Here is a 19,001-nt window from a genome sequence, read left to right as displayed (position 1 = left end):
TAGCAAGTAGGATCCAGTCAGTCTTGGGCTAGCAGGACTTTGCCTGGAGGCAGTGTTCTAAGAGGACTTTAAAAGCCAAAACGCAGGCTGGGAATGTAACTCATCAGAATTGCTAGAACTCGGTAGAACCTAGAATGCACAGAGCCCTTGAATTCTATCCCCAGCACTACATAAAACCAGGCATGGTGACCCACACCTGTAATCTCAGCTCTAGGCAGGTGAATGGAGGAGGATCAGAATTCAAGGTCATCCTCCATTACTTTGAGAGTTAGAGGCCAGGTGGGGATACATAAGACTATCTCAAGTTTTTGTTTTTTGTTTTAAAAAAGAGCTAAAAGGCTCAGAATATGGGCATTACCTAATACGATTTCCAAACACTATCTTTCATAAAGTCAAAACCTTATTAAGCCTTTTCTTCATATTCTTTTGAGTTGCCATGAACCGAAACAATTATCTTCCCATCCACATTTACTCCCTATAGAACTCCCTACTCCAAGCTAAGCCTCACTGAGAACAGGCAAGTGTTCTACTGCTGAACTGCACCTCCAGCTCAAGAAACATAAGTTTCTGAGCTAATAAGTTCAAAATACAAATTTTCTGCGTCCAGTGAAGTGCCACACCTGTGTGCAGAAACCCAGCTACTCAGGAATCAAGAGTGAAAAAACATACAAAAACCAACATGGAGGCAAAACAAACAGAAAAACCAACCTGCCTGGGCAACGGAGCAAAACAGTCTCGAAATAAAGGAAGAACAAAGATTTCTGTTTGCGCTCGCCCTTTAAGACCTCTCAAGTGCTAAGGTTTTGTCCTTGTTTCGTTAATTGTAAAACCTCACTACTTAAAGTTTGCCGATTTCCTGTCTTCACCCAGCAAGGGCCCAATTGTAGAAAACAAGTGAAATAATTTGATGATTATATTAGTAGCACCTTCAGGGTCCTCTATAATATAGTACTCCCAGAATTTTTACTTTGTAGACCAGACTAGCCTCAGTCTCTCAGAGATCCGCCTGCCTCGGCCTCCAGAGTACTAGAATTAAAGGCGTGTGGCTCCAGCCAACAGATGGCCCCTAAGGTTTTTTTTTTTCAGGCAGGGTCTCATTCTGATGCCCAGGCTGCCTCCAAAACGCGGTAATCCTATTTCAGCCTTCCACATACTAGGATTACAAGCATGATCCTCATATCCGGCTCAAACTCTTCACACTTCGGAGCTTTTAACAACGTGCACAGACAGCCCCTCGCTATCTGCTCGGCTTTTCAAAACAAGTAAAACCTTTCATCCGAACCTTCTTGAGCCTTACCAAAACGCCAAGGAAGCAACTGCCCGCCAGAAGGAGCTTCCAAATCTTGAGAGCTTGAAGGCGGGAAAGCTGCCTACAGAGACGCGCAAATTTCAGTCTAGCCCTTTAAGCAGTCCCGCGCTCAGCGTTCCTCCCAAATCCCACAATCCTCTGCTTGTGTTTTTCCGGTTCCTCTAGCTCTGCCGGAAGTCGTTTCTGTCAGTCGCGCAGCAGTGTCTGGCGGAGCTGCTTGGAAAGCGGTGCTGAGTTCCTTGGACTTCGTTGCCGGGATTTAATCAAGTTTGGGGGGTCTTCACCGCAGCCTTCGCCATGTCGGTCCCAAGCGCACTCATGAAGCAGCCGCCCATTCAGTCTACGGCTGGGGCCGTCCCAGTTCGCAATGAGAAAGGTACTGGCTCCCCTCCCCTCCGGTCTGATCTTACTCTTTCAGCCTCAGTATCCCTCAAACCTGCCTTAGGTCGGCCATATGAGCCCTGATGACTCTGAAGACTGAACCTCAGTTTCTTCCTCTGTCCTACGTAAATTCTCACCCCGTCATGTAGCCGAGAGATTGGAGGATGTGGAGTCGACTTAGTGAGATCCTCTCTCAAAGTAAAAAGTAAAGGAGGCTGGAGAGGTGGCTCAGCGGTTAAGAGCACCTTCTGCTTTTCCAGAACCCGAGTTCAGTTGCCAGCACCCACATCAGGCGACTCAACAACCACCTGTAACCCCAAATCCAGGGAGATCCGACACCTCTGGCCTCTGCCGGCTCCCGCACATATCCACACACAGCATCATTAAAAATAGGGCTACAGAGATGGCGCAGCCGTTAAAGGCTAAACTCAACAACCAAAACAATAACAATAACAAAATATAAGGAAAACGCGAGCTGAGGTCTTTGTGTGTGTGTGTGTGTGTGTATCCAAAGCTACCTTTGATTTGCCCATGTTTCCTCATGTTATGAAATGTTTTGATTTGTTTTTATTCTCTTTCTAGTCTCTGGAATTGTTTGTCTTGTTTATTTTTATGTGTGTGAATGTTTTGCTATTGTGTATGTATGCCACCATGTGGATTCAGTACCCAGAGAGGCCAGAAGAGAGCATGGGATCCTCTGGAACTAGAGTATCAAACTGTTACAGACTGTATGTAGATGCTGGGAAATTTATCCAGGTCCTCTGCATGAGCAGCAGGTACTCTTAGCTGCTGAACCATCTCTTCAGCTTCAACTTGTTTTATGTTTTAGAAGAGATTGTCTGGCTCAGCATAAGAGATAGAGGAAAAGAAGGTAGAAATTGATAAGATTAGAATATTGTTATGAGCCGGGTGGCGGTGGCGATGGCGGCAGCGGTAGTGGCAGCAGCAGGAGCTGCTGCTGCGCACGCCTTTAATCCCAGCACTCGGGAGGCAGAGCCAGGCGGATCTCTGTGAAGCCAGCCTGGCTACCAAGTGAGTTCCAGGAAAGGCGCAAAGCTACACAGAAACCCCTTCTCGGAGAGGGGGGGGAGGTGGGGGGGGGACTTAGCTCAGTGGTAGAGCGCTTGCCTAGCAAACGCAAGGCCTGGGTTCAGTCCTCAGCTCCAAGAAAGAAAAAAAGAATATTGTTATGTTGTAAAGGCTATCATAACATCTCAGCGGGAGGAGATAGGGAGCTAGCTTTGCTTACTGTGCCAGAGTTCAGACCCCTAGCATCCATGTAAAAGCAACACAAGCTTATAACCCCTTGTAGTGAGAAGAGAAGAGAGGGAGGATCTTCTAGGCTTGATGGCCAGCTAATGTAGCTGAAACAGCAAACATCAAGTTCAGTGAGAGACTGTTTCAGGGGGAAAAAAAAAAAAAAGGTGGGTGTGATATCACACACCTTTAAGCACAGCATTTAGTAGGCAGAGGCTGACAGATCTCTGTAAGTTTGAGGCAAGCCTGGTCTACTTACCCAGTTCTACATCAGCCAGGTCTACAGTTTGGCCTGGAGGGATGGTTCAGTGTTTAAAAGTGCATGGTGCTCTTACAGAGGACTGTGTGACTTATTCATCCATAGCTCTTATTCCTTGGAATCTAAAAGCCTCTTCTGACTTCTTCAAGCACCAAGCATGCACGTAACGCATTCATACATGCTTCCAAAACAGTCCAAAACAGTCATACACATAATAAATCTTTTTAAATTTTTGATTTACAAATAAGGCGGAAAATGATTAAGACTCCTGAGTCAACTTCTAGCCCCTCTGCATCTGCATACATGTGCATACACCACTCACACACACAAAGAAATCTTAGGGAGGTCTTTAAAAAAACAACAATGAGTCAGTGAGCTGGGCAGTAGTTGTACAGTCCTTTAATCCCAGCAGAAGGAGCAGAGGCAGGTGAATCTCTGAGTTCAAGGCCAGCCTGGTCTACAGAGTGAGTTCCAGGACAGCCAGGGCTACACAAAGAAACTTTTTCTCCCAAAACAACAACAAAACACACACACACACACACACACACACACACACACAAAATGTGTGTGAGTGATATTTTAAGTTTTATGTTGCCACTTAAATTACTCTTGCTAATGTGCTGGGCACTGTTACTAAGAATTGGTTTAATAAGAAAATGAATACACAGGCACAGCAGTAGGAATGGTGCCTGGCTTTGAAACCTCAAAGCTCACCCCTCATGACATACTTCCTCTAACAAGGCTACTCCTCCTAAACCTACTCAAACAGCACCACCAACTGGGAACCAGGTGTCCAAACGTCTGAGCCTGTGGGGGACATTTTCATTCAGGTTACCACTGAAGGTTGAGATAACAAAGCTTGAATTTGTAGGGGGATTTTTATGCCGTTTCACTGCTCACAGCCTCCTGCTTCATTGTCCCCAGGGTATCTCTTGATGTCTTGATGTTGGTATCCATGAAATGCCTTCTCAGGACATAGTCTTTATAGGAAAGCCCTGATAGATGAATATGTAGTTGGATAATAGCTGCCGTATCCTCTTTAGACTCTGGTCCATTGGGAACTCAGGATTCTAGCTGCAAAGGTCAAGAGTTGAAAGGAGTTGGGAAAGAGGTTACTGAAACATAAATTATCTTTCTTGTTCAGGTGAGATTTCAATGGAAAAAGTAAAGGTAAAACGTTATGTGTCTGGAAAGAGACCAGATTATGCGCCTATGGAGTCCTCAGATGAAGAGGATGAAGAATTTCAGTTCATTAAGAAAGCTAAGGAACAAGAAGCAGAACCTGAGGAGCAGGAAGAAGATTCATCCAGTGACCCCCGACTTCGGCGTTTACAGAACCGCATTAGTGAAGATGTGGAAGAGAGGTAATGGCTAAGTTATGTTTTCCTGAACTGAGGCCTCTCATGAAGATGAGAGCTAATATGTGTACTTACTGTGTGCCATATGTACTGTTCCAAAGAAGGTACATTTGCTAGCTCTTACAATCCGTTGAACATCTTACAAGGTTGGTACTCTATACCTGTATTACAGGTAAGGAACTAAGGCAGCAAAGTTATATAGCCAGGAAATGGCAGCTTCAGGAAACAACTCTGTACTTCGAGGCCTAATGACTAATTAGCTTCTAAAGATAATAGAAAACAGCACTTGTTGGTCTGTGGCAGGAAGTCTTTTTACTATAAAATTATGTCATAAAATTTGAGAAACTGATTTTATCCATATAGTTTTTTGTTTGATTTGGTTTGTTTTTTGGTTTTTCAAAACAAGGTTTTTCTGTGTAGCCCTGACCATCCTGGAACTCCCTCTGTAGAAGAGACTGGCCCTGAACTCAGGGATTTGCCTGCTTCTGCTTCCCAAGTCCTGGGATTAAAGGCGAGTGATGGCACACCCCAACACAGAGTTGTTTCTTGTTGTGTTGTAGCCCAGAATGACCTCGGTTGGCAGTGATCCTCCTGTCTTCCCAGTACTGACATGACAGGCGTGAGACACCGCACCTTGCTCTTCCACTTGTTCTAACGACCAATAAGTAAAAATTACAAGTAGGAAGAAAGACATGGTGTGGTCTGTGGACTTGTGTTGGAAAGAAAAACTCCCAGTGAGAAATCAGAGCAGGCAAGACATCCTGAACTTTCACAGTTGACAATGTCTCAATTTGGGGGCCCTGGCAGGGTGTCTCAGTGTGTAAAATGTTTGTCGTGTAGGCCTGACAACCTGAGTTCCATCATCCTGAGACAGACTCCCAAAATTTGTCCTCTGATTTCCACAAACATGCTGTGTGTGGTGCATGCACATCTGCATTCATTCTTAAACTCAATCTGTCTCTATTATCTCTGATACATCATGAACACTCACAATAATAAAAATGAAATTTAACATTTTTAAATAAAAATTTTTCACAGACAACATGAGTCAAAACAGTAGCAGTTATTTATTTGTTCATTTATTTGTGTATTTGTCTTTGGGTTTTTAAGAATCTTATGTGGCCCAGGCTGGCCTTGAATTCAATATGTCATCAGCTTCTAGCCTCCTGCTTTCACTTCCAAAGTGCTGAGCATATAATATCATGCCTAGCCATTTATTTTATTAAATAGATAGATCCAAGTAACTTAAGTATTTATGTCCTAACAACTAAACCACTTGAAAATTGTATGCCTACAAAAGACAAAATGTTTTATTTCATTCTTAACAAAACCAGTTACTTACTAGTAACTCACTAGAAACTTTTGGACACTGCCAACTTCTCAGACCTTTGAGTCAGCCTGTTCCTATCAACTTTCATGTTTAATTGCCTTTTATCACAGCAGCCACCAAATCCCAGTTTCACAAAAATACTGTGCTTCTGGGAAGAATGTAATATGACCTAATAAAACTGTGAGCTACTTGTCATTTAAAAGATCCCTAGTGTGCCCCAAGATCATGCCTAAACTAATTAATGTTTTAGGCCCAACTTAACTATGTGCTCTGATAGTCTGTTTTAGTTTGTTAGGTTATATGTATAATTTTTAAATTTTTTTGAAATTAAAATATAATTACATCATTGCCCCCTATCCTCTCTCCAACACTCCCCTTACTGTCTCAAATTCATGGCCTCTTTCTCTTTCTTTGTTGTTGTTGTTTTTCTCTGTGGGTAGCCCTGGCTGTCCTGGAACTCCCTATGTAGACTAGGCTGACCTCGAACTTCTGCCTCTACCTCCCAAGTACTGGGATTAAAGGTATGTGCCACCACCTGCCAGCTGCCCTCTTTTCTTAAGCTGTTGATTCACATACACACACCTACCTAAATATATAAATTCAACCTGCTCAGTCTGTATACTGTTACTTGTGTATATGATTTCAGGGCGGGCCATTGGTATGGTATAGTATATAACCAGCTGGAGGCAGGGACTCCTCCCTGGGGAGACTGTTTCTTCTACTCTCAGCATTCCTTAGTTGCCTGAAGTTCTTTGAATGGGGCTGGGCCATGAGATTTCCCCCTTCTAAGTTGGTGTGTCTAGTGGTGTAGTCCTTGTTGGGGTCTTGTTTAGGCAGCCATATAGCTAAGACTCATGGGTCTATAGCTTCCCTGAATTTTCTAGGACACACACTCTCACCGCAGACTTCCTGGTCCTCTGGCTCTGAAAACCCTTCTGCCCTCTCTTCTATGATGTTCCCCAAGCCTCAGGTGCAGGAGTTATGTTGTAGAAATTATTCATTGGAACTGGGTACCATATGATCGCTTGTTCTTTGAATTTTGATTGGTTGTGGGTTTTCTGTAATGGTTTTCTTCCAATGGGGGGGGGGACTTAAGTATGAATATTTAGAATGAGGTAGGGATTAAGCTGGTTTTGTAAAGTGGCAATTATAGGTACTCCTCCAAAATCCCTCATCTCGGTAGCTGTGGGTAATTGGCCAGGTTTCCAATACCAGGCATGATTTCCCTCTTGCTGAACAAGTCTTAAGTCCAATCAGAGAGCTCTTGGTTACCACCAAGATAGGTGTGTCATTATTGCACCCATAAGGGTATCATGCCATGCTGGTAGTTATTGTAATTCATAAGTGTCACAGCTGGGTAGGGCTTTTGGTTGCCTCCCTACCTTTGGAAACTTGCATGGTGCCTTCTGGTACCATAAAAACTAGTCCTCAGGAAGGGGGCGTTCAGATCACATACAACTTGGATTCTCAATACCCTGTGTCCAAAGTGCATGGTGTCTTGGGCAATAGTCACTTCAAGCTCTGGGAGGCTACCAAGAGCAACAGTGATGGCCTATACTGTTTTGGGAGTCCTTTGGACTCCCTGACCAACAATTTGAAAGGGGGCTTCTCATGCCTGGTATCAGGGCTTTTTTATTGGATAGTCTGTGGCTCTTGAGGAGGGAAATGTCAACCAAGTGGGAAATTTTTTTAATTATGTATGTATGTATATACACATAGACTTATATGTGTTATATCTAACTTTAGATAAGCATAAAGCAATATGATTCCTTATGACTTTTTCAGACATTCTCCCTGTTAACTGTCTCAGTTTCTTGATCAGAACTTTAGTTTTTCCATCTTAAGACTTCAATAAGCCGGCAGTGGTGGCGCACGCCTGTAATCCCAGCACTCGGGAGGCAGAGGCAGGAGGATCTCTGTGAATTCGAGGCCAGCCTGGGCTACAGAGTGAGATCCAGGAAAGGCTCCAAAGCTACACAGAGAAACCCTGTCTCGAAAAACCAAAAAAAAAAAAAAAAAAAAAAAAGACTTCAATATTAGGCAGGCAGATCTCTCTAAGTTCAAGGTGAGCCAGGACTACACAGTCTTGAAGGGAGAAAAAAAAAGATTCAGTATTGCTCTGTGTGGTAACTCATGCCTGTTATTCCAGCCCTAGAGAGGCCAAAGCGAAGGATAGCCATGTTTCAACTACATAGCAGGTTGCAGGCCAGCCTGGACTAAAGAGTAAAACTCTGGGAGAAAGGGAAAGGGAGAAGCAGGGAGAAAAAGAACAAAGAATGCAATTTCAGGACACTGCAGCCAAGCAGATGTGGTTGGCGGTCCCTTATCTTCTTGATACTAATAGTGCACTTGGGATTGTACTTTTCAGATTGGCTCGACACCGGAAAATAGTGGAACCTGAAGTGGTGGGAGAAAGCGACTCGGAAGTAGAAGGAGACGCTTGGCGCGTGGAACGGGAAGACAGCAGTGAGGAAGAGGAGGAAGAAATTGATGATGAGGTAAGAAGGAAAATGGGGGGTTTTCCCCCCAGGGCACAAGAAAAAGTTGGGACCAGTGCTCGTTTTTTTGAGACTATAAAGGCACAAGATTTGCTACTTTTAGCTGAATTCTGATTGTGATTCCTGTTTATTTGGGATAAGACTGAAAATGAAATCATGCTGAATTATGCTTACTCATGTCAGAGTTTCTTGAACCTGTTGAAGACAAAAATCAAAGCTATGCAAGGGGCTCAGTAGTAGGACTTGGACATAGTGTACACAAAGCCCTGAGTCCAGTCCTTACTTAGCACCAACAAAGCAGTCTTGGAGCACAGGCCATTTGAATAACTGACCAAGATATATGCCTTGATAGGAAATAGAGCGGCGCCGTGGCATGATGCGTCAGCGAGCACAGGAGAGGAAAAATGAAGAGCTGGAAGTCATGGAAGTGGAAGATGAAGGACGCTCTGGGGAGGAGTCCGAGTCAGAGTCTGAGTATGAGGAGTACACAGACAGTGAAGATGAGATGGAGCCTCGACTTAAGCCTGTCTTCATTCGAAAGTAAGTGTCTGCCAGACCTGCTAGTTCAAGGCCAGCCTGAGCTACAAAATTAGTTCAATACAAGCCTGGACTATTTAAGAAAACCCTCTAATTCTCAAAAGAGACTAGGGATATCAGTCAATGATAAATGCTTGCTTAGTATGCACAAGGTTCAATCCCCATCAATGAATAGTCGGGAAACAGGTGCTTAGGTGAAAACCTGCTAGCTCAAAGAGGCAGAGAAAGCCCCCAGCTGCTACTTCTCTGCTTTCTCCTGTCCCATCTGAAACAAAAGCCCCTCCAATTGGATGTCCCTCCCTTCTGATTCCTGTATGCCTCTCTGTGTCTCTCTCTCTGGTTACTTCCAGTAAACTCTTGACCTGTGGTTGATTTAAATTAACATAATATTGGGGTTTACAGTTCAAAAAACCCACAACATAATGGTAATCTGAGTGTGTGTGTTTGTGCTTTGAGATGCTCTTGCTGTGCAGCCCAAGGGGGCCTAAAAATCACTATGAGGTCTAGACTGGTCTCAGACTTGTGGTCCTCTTGCCTCAGCATCCAAAGTGCAGGGATTACAAACATGTGCCTTGCTAATCAATTTTTGTTGAGGTTTTTTGTTTTGTTTTAGTGATACTAGAGATGAAACCCATGCATATGCTAGGAAAGTGCTTTAACACATTGCCAGTGAAAATCATGTTTTAAACACAAAATTAAGCTTATAAAGCAAATTTCTTTTTCTTTCCTAGTGTTTAGGAATCCTACTATTTATAGGCAACCCAGCAGGATCCTCGTTAAATAGTCAGTTATCAGTGATTAAGGGAATTTTGGTGCTGTAAAGTCCTGAGATGAAGCTAAACACTGTGGCACACACCTGTAATCCACGTATTTGAGAAGTGGTAGATAGAAATACAAGTTCAAGGCCAGGTTGGACAATATAGTGCCATCTTGTGTCAAAAATAAAAACAGTGGTTCAGTGGGTAAAGGTACTTGATACCAAGCCTGATGCCTAAGTTTCATCTCCAGTTCCCATATGGTAAAGAAGAAAACCAGTCCCCAAAAGTTGTCCTCTGATCTTCACCATCATGTATTCATATCATGCACTCATATACATAGTACACTCAAAATAATAATATGGAGAGTGACTCAGAGACTACTAGCTCTTGCTGCTCTCCAAAAGACCTGGCTTCAATACCCAAGAGCCATACAGTGTCTCATAACCGTGTGTGACTCCAGCTTCATGGAATTCAATGCCCTCTTCTGGCCTCCGAAGGTACCAGACATGCACTCAGTATACAGACATACATGTAGGCAAGACATCCAAACACATGAAATGTTTAAAAGATTTTGTTGGGGGATGGGAGTTGAGACAGGGTTTCTCTATGTAGTCCTGGCTGTCCTAGAACTCAACTACAGAGACCAGGCTGGCCTGGAAGATTTATTTATTTTTTGTGATAATAATAATAAAAGAAAAAGAAAAGAGCAGAGGACAAGTAGTAGAGCCTTTGCCTCGTGTACCAAATCCAGGGTTCAAATCCCATTACCAGGAGAGGGGAAAGAAATCAGGCTATATTTAGGGCTAGAGATAACAGCTCAGTTGGTAGACAACTTACCTAGCTAGGCGTTGTGGTGATCATTTTTAATCCTAACATTCTGGGAGGCTGAGGCTGGAGGATTGCCATGAGTTAGAGGCTAACTAGCAATCCATAAAGGTCTTATCAAATAAACAAGGTGCTTAGAAAGATGGCTTAGCAATTAAGATCACTAGTTAGTTGTCTTCTGGAGCACCCAGGTTCAATTCCCAACACCCACACGGTAACTAATAACCATCTGTAACTCTACTTCCAGAGCATCCAGCACCCCTCTTCTAGCCTTTGTAGGTATTAAAAAAAGAACTGGGCATGATAGTGTCGTGCCTTAAATGCTTGCGCTCAGGGGGGCAGAGGCAGGTAGATCTCTTGAGTTCCAGGCCTCCCTGGCCTACACAGGGAGTTCCAGGCCAGTCAGAGCTATGTAGCGAGACTTTGTCTCAAAAAAGTGAAATAAAAATGAAAAATGAAATTTAAGAGAAGTTCTAAAAGACTAGGAATATAACATGTCTTGCACACAACACAAAAGTCTTGCTCAGTCTTGGCACTGGGGGGAAGAAATAGAGCTGAGGCACTTCATAGTTTGGGCTTTGTCTGATTTGGACTAGACAGGGACACAGTTCACTCTACGGACTTTGGGCAGTTAATAGTCCTCTGTGACACAGGAAGGACCGGGTGACAGTTCAGGAGCGAGAAGCTGAGGCACTGAAGCAGAAGGAGCTGGAGCAGGAAGCAAAGCGCATGGCTGAGGAGCGGCGCAAGTACACGCTGAAGGTGAGGGGCCGTGGACTGAGTGCAGGCTCCGGCAGTGAGGTTCCGGGGAGATGGGTTGGTAGCTGCATTGTTTGCCTTATCCAGATTGTAGAAGAAGAGACCAAGAAGGAGCTGGAGGAGAACAAGCGGTCTCTCGCCGCACTGGACGCACTCAATACTGATGATGAAAATGATGAGGAGGAGTACGAGGCATGGAAAGTCCGCGAGCTCAAAAGGATCAAGAGGGACAGGGAAGACCGAGAAGCGTGAGTAGTGGGAAGGCCAGTGAAGCCTCAAATGCACTGGTGTGTCTGTGAGCAGCTAAGACTCCTTTAGTTTCCTGTTAAATACAAATATCACCACTATATTCTCATGCTGTGACTCAGAATTGAGTCGCTTGAGACAACAGGACTGTGTTTTTCTCAGTTGTGGAGTCGACTAAGCCCTTCCTCGTAGTCTCAGCAGCCTCACCTGTAGGATGATGCCTCCCCTGGAGGACTGACAGAGCCAGAATGTCCAGAAGCCTTCTCCGGTGTGTCTGACTGGTGCTGGCGTTTAGGCTGGATGCTTCATTTCTTAGTCCTGCACCTCCAGGCAGGGTGGAAACTGGCGAGGTCTCCTGAGGGTTAGGTTCCAGAGCTCATATGTCACTTCTGTACTATTTTTATTATTCGAATGGAGCCACAGGGCAGCCCAGGAGAAGGGGCAGAGAAGCAGCTTCTACCTCTGAGAGTGCAGGGCAGCAAGCACCTTCCTTGAAGAGCAAGTTCATTTCTGAACTGTAAAGCCACTGCTGCATAACTGTCTTGATTTTGTAGTTTCTGATGTTCTCATACTGGGCTTTTCTGTTTTTTGTTTTTTACTTTGAGGCGGGGTCCTTAGCTGATCTAGAACTGCTGACCTAGAACTCACTATGTAGTCCAAGCTGCCTCAAACTCATAGAGATCCACTTGTCTCTGCCTCCTGAGTGCTAGGCTTAAAGGTGTGCGCCATCATGCCAGATTTGAGATTTTTTTTTTTTTGAGATTTATTTATGTATTTTATGTACATGAATGTTCTGTCTTCATGTAACCAGAAGAAGGCATCAGATGCTATTAACAGATAGTTGTGAACTACTATGTGAAATACTGGGTATTGACCTCAGGTTAAGTGCTTTTAACTGCTGAGCTCTCTCTCTCCAGCCTGAGATTTTTTTAATTATGTGGATGTGTGTGGATATGTATCTGTGTGAGTGTTGGTGCCTGTGGAACCCAGTGCAGGGGGTAGGCATCATGTCCCCTATAGCTACAGTTGAGTTATTCTTTGGCGTTATTTTTCTGTTTTTTAAGACAGTGTTGTATGTAGTTGATGGTGACCTTGAGCCTCTGCTCCTTGACTGTCTCCTGAGTGCTGGTTATAAACATGTGGCCTAGCCAGGTGGTGGTGGCGCACACCTTTAATCCCAGCACTTGGGAGGCAGAGGCAGGCGAATTTCTGTGAGTTCGAGGCCAGCCTGGTCTACCAAGCGAGATCCAGGAAAGGCGCAAAGCTACACAGAGAAACCCTGTCTCGAAAAACCAAAAAAAAAAAAAAAAAAAAGGCATGTGGCCTGATGCCCAGTTTCCATGGCACCAGAGATAGGAAGCAGGCTTCACGCACCCTGTGTAAGCATTGTACCACCAAGTCACATCTCCAACCCTCCTTTTAGATTTTAATGTTAAAATTATATACACGTGTGGTTTTCTGAGAAAAAGGATATGACCTTCCTTTCTCCCCAGAATAAGGTTTAAAACCCACTGTACTTAATATTGGTCATCCGTAATTTGTGACATGTGATTGTGGATTACAGTATGCTTATGAAGAAGGATTATGAGCAAAGTCTTACTAGTTATTTTGAATTTATTCTAATTTTGTTTTAAAAGCTAAGGTATTTGAGGGAAGACAGAATTAGGGTTGTAAAATCAAGCAGTAACAACATGTCTGAACCTCAGAAAGGCTAGAATCAACTTTGGGACGTTTACAGTCCTATTCTGGCAAACACAATAATGAAGACAAACTCATGTTTTTGTTTACTGGACTCCTGATCTTGACTTCTAACAAGCAGTAATTAGAACTAGAGATGTAGCTGGGTGTAGCAGCATGGGTCTCTCTACAGGACTAGCATTTGGGAGATGAGGCATGAGGTTGAGAGTTACAGGCCAACTATGTAGCAGACCTGCTGTGAATGAATGAAGTGTGAAAAGGTGAATAATGGCTGAAAGAAGATGTAACCATTATCTTCAGATATTTGGGCTTTCTGAATTTGGAAAATACTAATACTTTTGCTCTCTCGATAGGCTTGAAAAGGAGAAAGCAGAAATTGAACGCATGCGAAACCTGACCGAGGAAGAAAGGCGGGCTGAACTTCGGGCAAATGGCAAAGTCATTACCAACAAAGCTGTTAAGGGCAAATACAAGTTTTTACAAAAGTATTATCACCGGGGTGCCTTCTTCATGGTAAGTGTAAGGGGAATCACAAAACTGGGCAGTAGGGATAACTTTGTCCAACCCTTTGACATTGTGACATGACATTGTCATCTGCACATTAAACCAGACCATTAAGTTACTCAAAAAGAAGTGTCATTAAGTACATAAGATGAGAAGGACAGTGGTAGCAGAAGCCTTTAATCCCAGTACTCAGGAGGCAGAGAGACAGGAGGATCTCTGTGAGTTTGAGGCCAGTCTGGTCTACAGAGTGAGATCCAGGGCAGCCAGGACTACACAGAGAAAACCTGTCTCAAAAACAAACAAACAAACAAACAAACAAGGAAGCAGCTCAGAAAGAGATGATGAGAAAATCGGCTGTGATCTATATTCTTCACTAAGTAGGTTCTTGAGCCCCTAGAAATTATTTCATAGCCAGTTGTGGTGGCGTACACTGGTAGGATTTGCTGAAGGAAGTGGAGGCAGGATGATCACAAGTTTGAGGCCATCCTGGGCTAAACATTTAAAAAATTAAAAAATAAAATAAAATAAAAAAAGAAAGAAATCATTTCATAGCCAAATGAATTTATTTTATATGAAAACCACATTCTCCTCGTTGGGATAAAGAGTAAAATTAAATAACTTGTGAGATTAAATGATTTTTGGAAAGAGAAAAGTAATAATTCAAAAACTGTTAAGCTAGGCCAGGCATGGTGGTGAGTGCTTTTAATCCCAGCACCTGGAAGGCAGAAGCAGGTGGATCTCTGAGTTTGAGGCCAGCCTGGTCTACAGAGTGAATTGTAGGATAACCAGAGCTACCTAGTGAGACCCTGTCTCAAACAAACAAACAAAACCCTATTAAATTGTGCTGCATTTACATTGAAGGAAAACAATGTTCAGAGCTATGTTACAGTTCCAGGTCTTAGAGGATCAAGAGTTCGAGGCTACCTAAATCCAGTGGTGCCTGTTTATAACCTCAGACACTCATGAACCAAGGCAGACAGATAGCAGCTTTCAGGTCTGCTGAGGACACAACTAGAGAATAACGTGCAGCTAACAGAGCAGTGTGGAAGTACTGTGAAGACTTTGAAAAGGCAGGTGGTCCGTGTCCTAGGAGATTGAAAAGGGAGCATGGAACTAGATTATAGCTTATTGGCAGAGTACTTGTGTGGGACGTACAAATATTCCATCCCTAGTACCACGAAGAGAAGGTTTTTCCAGACAAGGTGGGACATACCTGTAATCCCAGCACTTAGAAGGCAGAAAACAGAACTGGAAGTCCAAGGTCATATATCAGGTTCCACCAAACCCTAGGCTACATGAGGTCCTCCCTTTCTCCCTCCCTCCCTCCCTTCCTTCCTTCCTTCTTCTCTTCCCTCCCCTTTTCTCTTCTCTTCTGTTCTGTTCTTTTCTTTGGAGATAGGATCTCACTGTGTAACTGGCTAACTTTGAACTTGCTATATGGACCAGGCCACTCTTGAGCAACTAGAGATCCACCTGCCTCTACTGGGATTGAAGGCATGCGCAACCACATCAGGCAAAAGATCCTGCCTTTAAGAAAAAAAAAAAAAAAGGCACAGAAGACAAGCATTGGCCGCACACACCTGTAATCAGCACTCAAGGTGCCTATAGAAAGAACACACATTCCAAGTGAGGATGAACCATAGAATAACAATGCCCTATCTTGGAAAAATCCAGGAAAGAGAAGAGAATCAATGACACATGTTTTAAAAAGGCAGAACTACAAGAGTTGTGTTTTCAAAACATTAAGGTGGTGGCTTCTACAATGCAGGGTCTAGAGATGGGCTCAGTGGTTCAACACTGGCTGCTCTTCCTGAGGAGCCACATTTGATTCCTAGCACCACATGGCCCTTCCCAACTCAAGTGTAATTCTAGTCCCAAGGGATCCCACACCCTCTTCTGAGCTCAACAGATACCAGGCACACATGTGGTACACAGACATATATACATGCACTCATAGACATAAAATAATTTTTTAAGAAAAGAGGGGCTGGACAGATGGCTCAGCTTTTAAGTCACTGACTGCTCTTCCAGAGGACCTGGGTTCAATTCCCAACATACACAATTCCCAGCTCACAACTGTCTATAACTCCAGTTCCAGGGAATCAGACACCTTTACAGTCACACATGCAGGCAAAACACCAATGCACATGAAATAAAAGTTAATAATAATAATAATAATAATAATAATAATAATAATAAAAGGATTCTACAGCCCAGGTGAATAGTTCATAGGATGTAATAAATAATAAACAGGAGATACTCAAATTTTCAAGATAATTGAGAGAATGATGTTCCTGCTTATAAAAAAATTAAAATCAGGAAAGGAATCTGACCTGGGAGCAGGAATGATTTTTCACTCATTATATTTCAGGTTCTAATACAATGTCCAAGTAAAGGCACACATACAAAAGGATTGGAGATTTAGGCTTACAGAGCTAAAGCTGCATGAAATGCATAGCGAATGCATGGAACAGAACAGGCTTTTAGTAAGCATAACAGTTTGTGGAAATACTCTCCCCACACGGATGCAAGCTCTAAACAAAGGCTCACTACCCTTTGCTTCCTCTGTTATGTTTGATAAACTTGTGGTTTGCATATGTGGAAAGTTAAAAACCACAGACTGATAAGATTCTTTTCCCCAGGATGAGGATGAAGAGGTCTACAAGAGAGACTTTAGCGCACCTACTCTTGAGGACCACTTCAACAAAACCATTCTTCCAAAAGTCATGCAGGTAGGCCTCGGGGCAGAGGCAGACGGGGCTGAGCGCGGGGTGCTTGTTTGGTGTTGTAATCATCCATCCTTCTTTCAGGTCAAGAATTTTGGACGGTCTGGTCGTACCAAGTACACCCACCTTGTGGATCAAGATACCACTTCCTTTGACTCTGCATGGGGCCAAGAGAGTGCCCAGAACACAAAATTCTTTAAACAAAAGGCAGCTGGGGTACGTGATGTATTTGAGCGACCATCTGCTAAGAAGAGGAAAACCACCTAGGCTTCAACTGCTTATTCCAACTGGGGGACACAAGGGGAGCTGGTCCTCAATTTTCATTAACCATCATTTACATAGTTCTTGTACAGAGCCTTCTGGACTTACTGCCATAACTTGTATTTGAAGGTGCTTTGTAAGAGGTTTGGACTCAATGCTGAGAAACCCACAGAAAAGCACTAACCAGGTAGATTAGAGGTTTCCCACTTAAAACTATTTCTGAGAAATCTTAGGTTTCTCTACCATGGCTTCCCATATTGACTTGGGACTGTTCTGAGCTTATTTTTCCAGCACCTTACCCTGGATCAGATATATGGGCATGTGAGTGGATGGTGCATTACTTCTTCCTTAGGGTTAGAAGTAGGATATCAGGAAATCTAAGAGCAATCTAACCTGTTTTTTGCATTTGGGGTGTTGAATCTACTTTTCTAAGTAAACATACTTTTTGATGTGTGTGTGTGTGTGTGTGTGTGTGTGTGTGAGTGAGAGAGAGAGAGAGAGAGAGAGAGAGAGAGAGAGAGAGAAAGAAGAACCACACACCAGAAATATTTTTACCATAATATTGGAAACAAAGTGTATGGTCTGACAACTTTTTTTTTTTTTTTAATTTTTTTTACATACCAACCACAGTTTCCTCTCCATCCTCTCTCTTCTCCTCTAATCTGACAACTCTTAAGCCACTTAAAAGAGGCTAAGTATGATGGCCTATGCCTTTAATCCCAGCACTCAAAGGGAGAGACCCATACAGATCTCTTGTTCAAGGCCAGCCAGAGCTACATAATAGTCTCAAAAAGAAAAAAATCTAATAAATAAAATATAACTAGGCATAGTGGCATACACACACACACACACACACACACACACACACACACACGCACACACACACACGCACACACACACACGCACACACACACCTGTACTTGGGAAATAGACAAGAGTTAAGTCATCCAAGCAGGGCATGGTAGTATATTATGCACATGAGATGTAATTAAAAAGGGGGGGGGGGGATTTAGCTCAGTGGTAGAGCGCTTGCCTAGCAAGTGCAAGGCCCTGGGTTCGGTCCTCAGCTCAAAAAAAAAAAAAAAAAAAAAAAAAAAAAGAGGCTAGGCATAGTACATGCCTATATTCTCAGCACTCCAAAGGCAGGGGCAGATAGATCTCTGAATTCAAAGCCAGCCTGGTCTACAGACTGAGTTCCACAACAGCCAGGGCTACACAGAGAAACCCTGTCTTGAGGGGGAAAAAAAAAGTTTAGTCATCCTAAACTATATAATTCAGGCCTACCTGAACTATATGATACTCTGTCTCAAAAATAAAAATTATTTTAAAAAAGTAAATGAACAAAATTTAGCAGGGAAATGGGCAAAGGTCTTTTTTCTCGCCCATAGTAGAATTTGAACCAAGGGCCTGTTGTATGCTAGCTAAGTGTTCTGTCATTTTGCTATGTCCCTCATCCTTTTGTGTGTGTTTTAAAAGGGTCTCACTAAACTACTCAGGCAGGCCTTGAATTTGAGGTCCTGAGCCTATAAGATGTTTCACTGGTAGAAAACCCAGTGTGGCAACCAGCAAGCTGTCGTCTGTCTTCCATGCGAGTACATGGAAGTTATGTATTTGTGTGCACATGAGATGTAATAATAAAAAAAAAAAGCTAGGCTCAGTACTCAGGAAACAAGGCAGGTAGGCTAGCAGATCTCTTGAGTTGAAGGTCAGTCTACATAGCAAGTTCCAGAGTTATCCTGTCTCCAAAAAAAAGGTAATGAATTTAAGGTTCTTTTGCCTCAGCCTCTCAAGTGGCTGGATTACAGGCATGACTCACCCAGCTTAAAACATTTGTACCCTGCCACCACACTGGGAACTAAGTCTAGGACCTTGCCAAGGGATTATATGCCCAGCTCTTGCCAATTCATATTTTGATCATCCTTTGGTCTCAGAACAAACTCAGATACTAAACAATAATTAAGTTGCACCCAAATCTATTCTATAAGCAAATTCAGATGTATTTAGTTGTCCTTGTTCTCTTAAGTTGTAGCATTGTTTAGAACAATGACTTACAATGTAGGACATGACTCACTGAGTCCAGTTCCTACTAATTTTTCTTATCCAGCACATGTGTAAGATGGAGAGAACCAATGTTCTGAGTAGCAGCCCACAGCTGTTGATATTAGAGTTAAGTCCACTTGCCCGTGTAATATTACTGTGTAACCACCATGCACAGAATGAAATTTCATCAGCTGAATTGACTTTCCTTGGTTACATAAAAAATGAGAAGAGGGGTAAAGACCTGAGTTCTACTTC

General features: G+C 43.2%; 1 protein-coding gene across 1 annotated transcript; it reads left to right on the top strand.

The window, feature by feature from the left end:
- The first annotated feature begins 1,487 nt into the window (after positions 1 to 1,487).
- On the top strand, positions 1,488 to 17,155 carry Mfap1 (microfibril associated protein 1). The gene is made up of 9 exons (XM_036184799.1): positions 1,488 to 1,685; positions 4,351 to 4,570; positions 8,263 to 8,392; positions 8,745 to 8,932; positions 11,166 to 11,274; positions 11,359 to 11,519; positions 13,569 to 13,728; positions 16,362 to 16,451; positions 16,530 to 17,155. Exons 1-9 carry the CDS (start codon positions 1,607 to 1,609, stop codon positions 16,710 to 16,712), a joined length of 1,320 nt encoding a protein of 439 aa, XP_036040692.1. The 5' UTR covers positions 1,488 to 1,606; the 3' UTR covers positions 16,713 to 17,155.
- The last annotated feature ends 1,846 nt before the right edge of the window (positions 17,156 to 19,001 follow it).

Source organism: Onychomys torridus, chromosome 4 (assembly GCF_903995425.1).
Source record: "Onychomys torridus chromosome 4, mOncTor1.1, whole genome shotgun sequence".
NCBI lineage: Eukaryota > Metazoa > Chordata > Mammalia > Rodentia > Cricetidae > Onychomys > Onychomys torridus.
The sequence above is the reverse complement of the archived record's forward strand: the minus strand, read 5'-3'. Positions and strand labels throughout refer to the sequence as shown.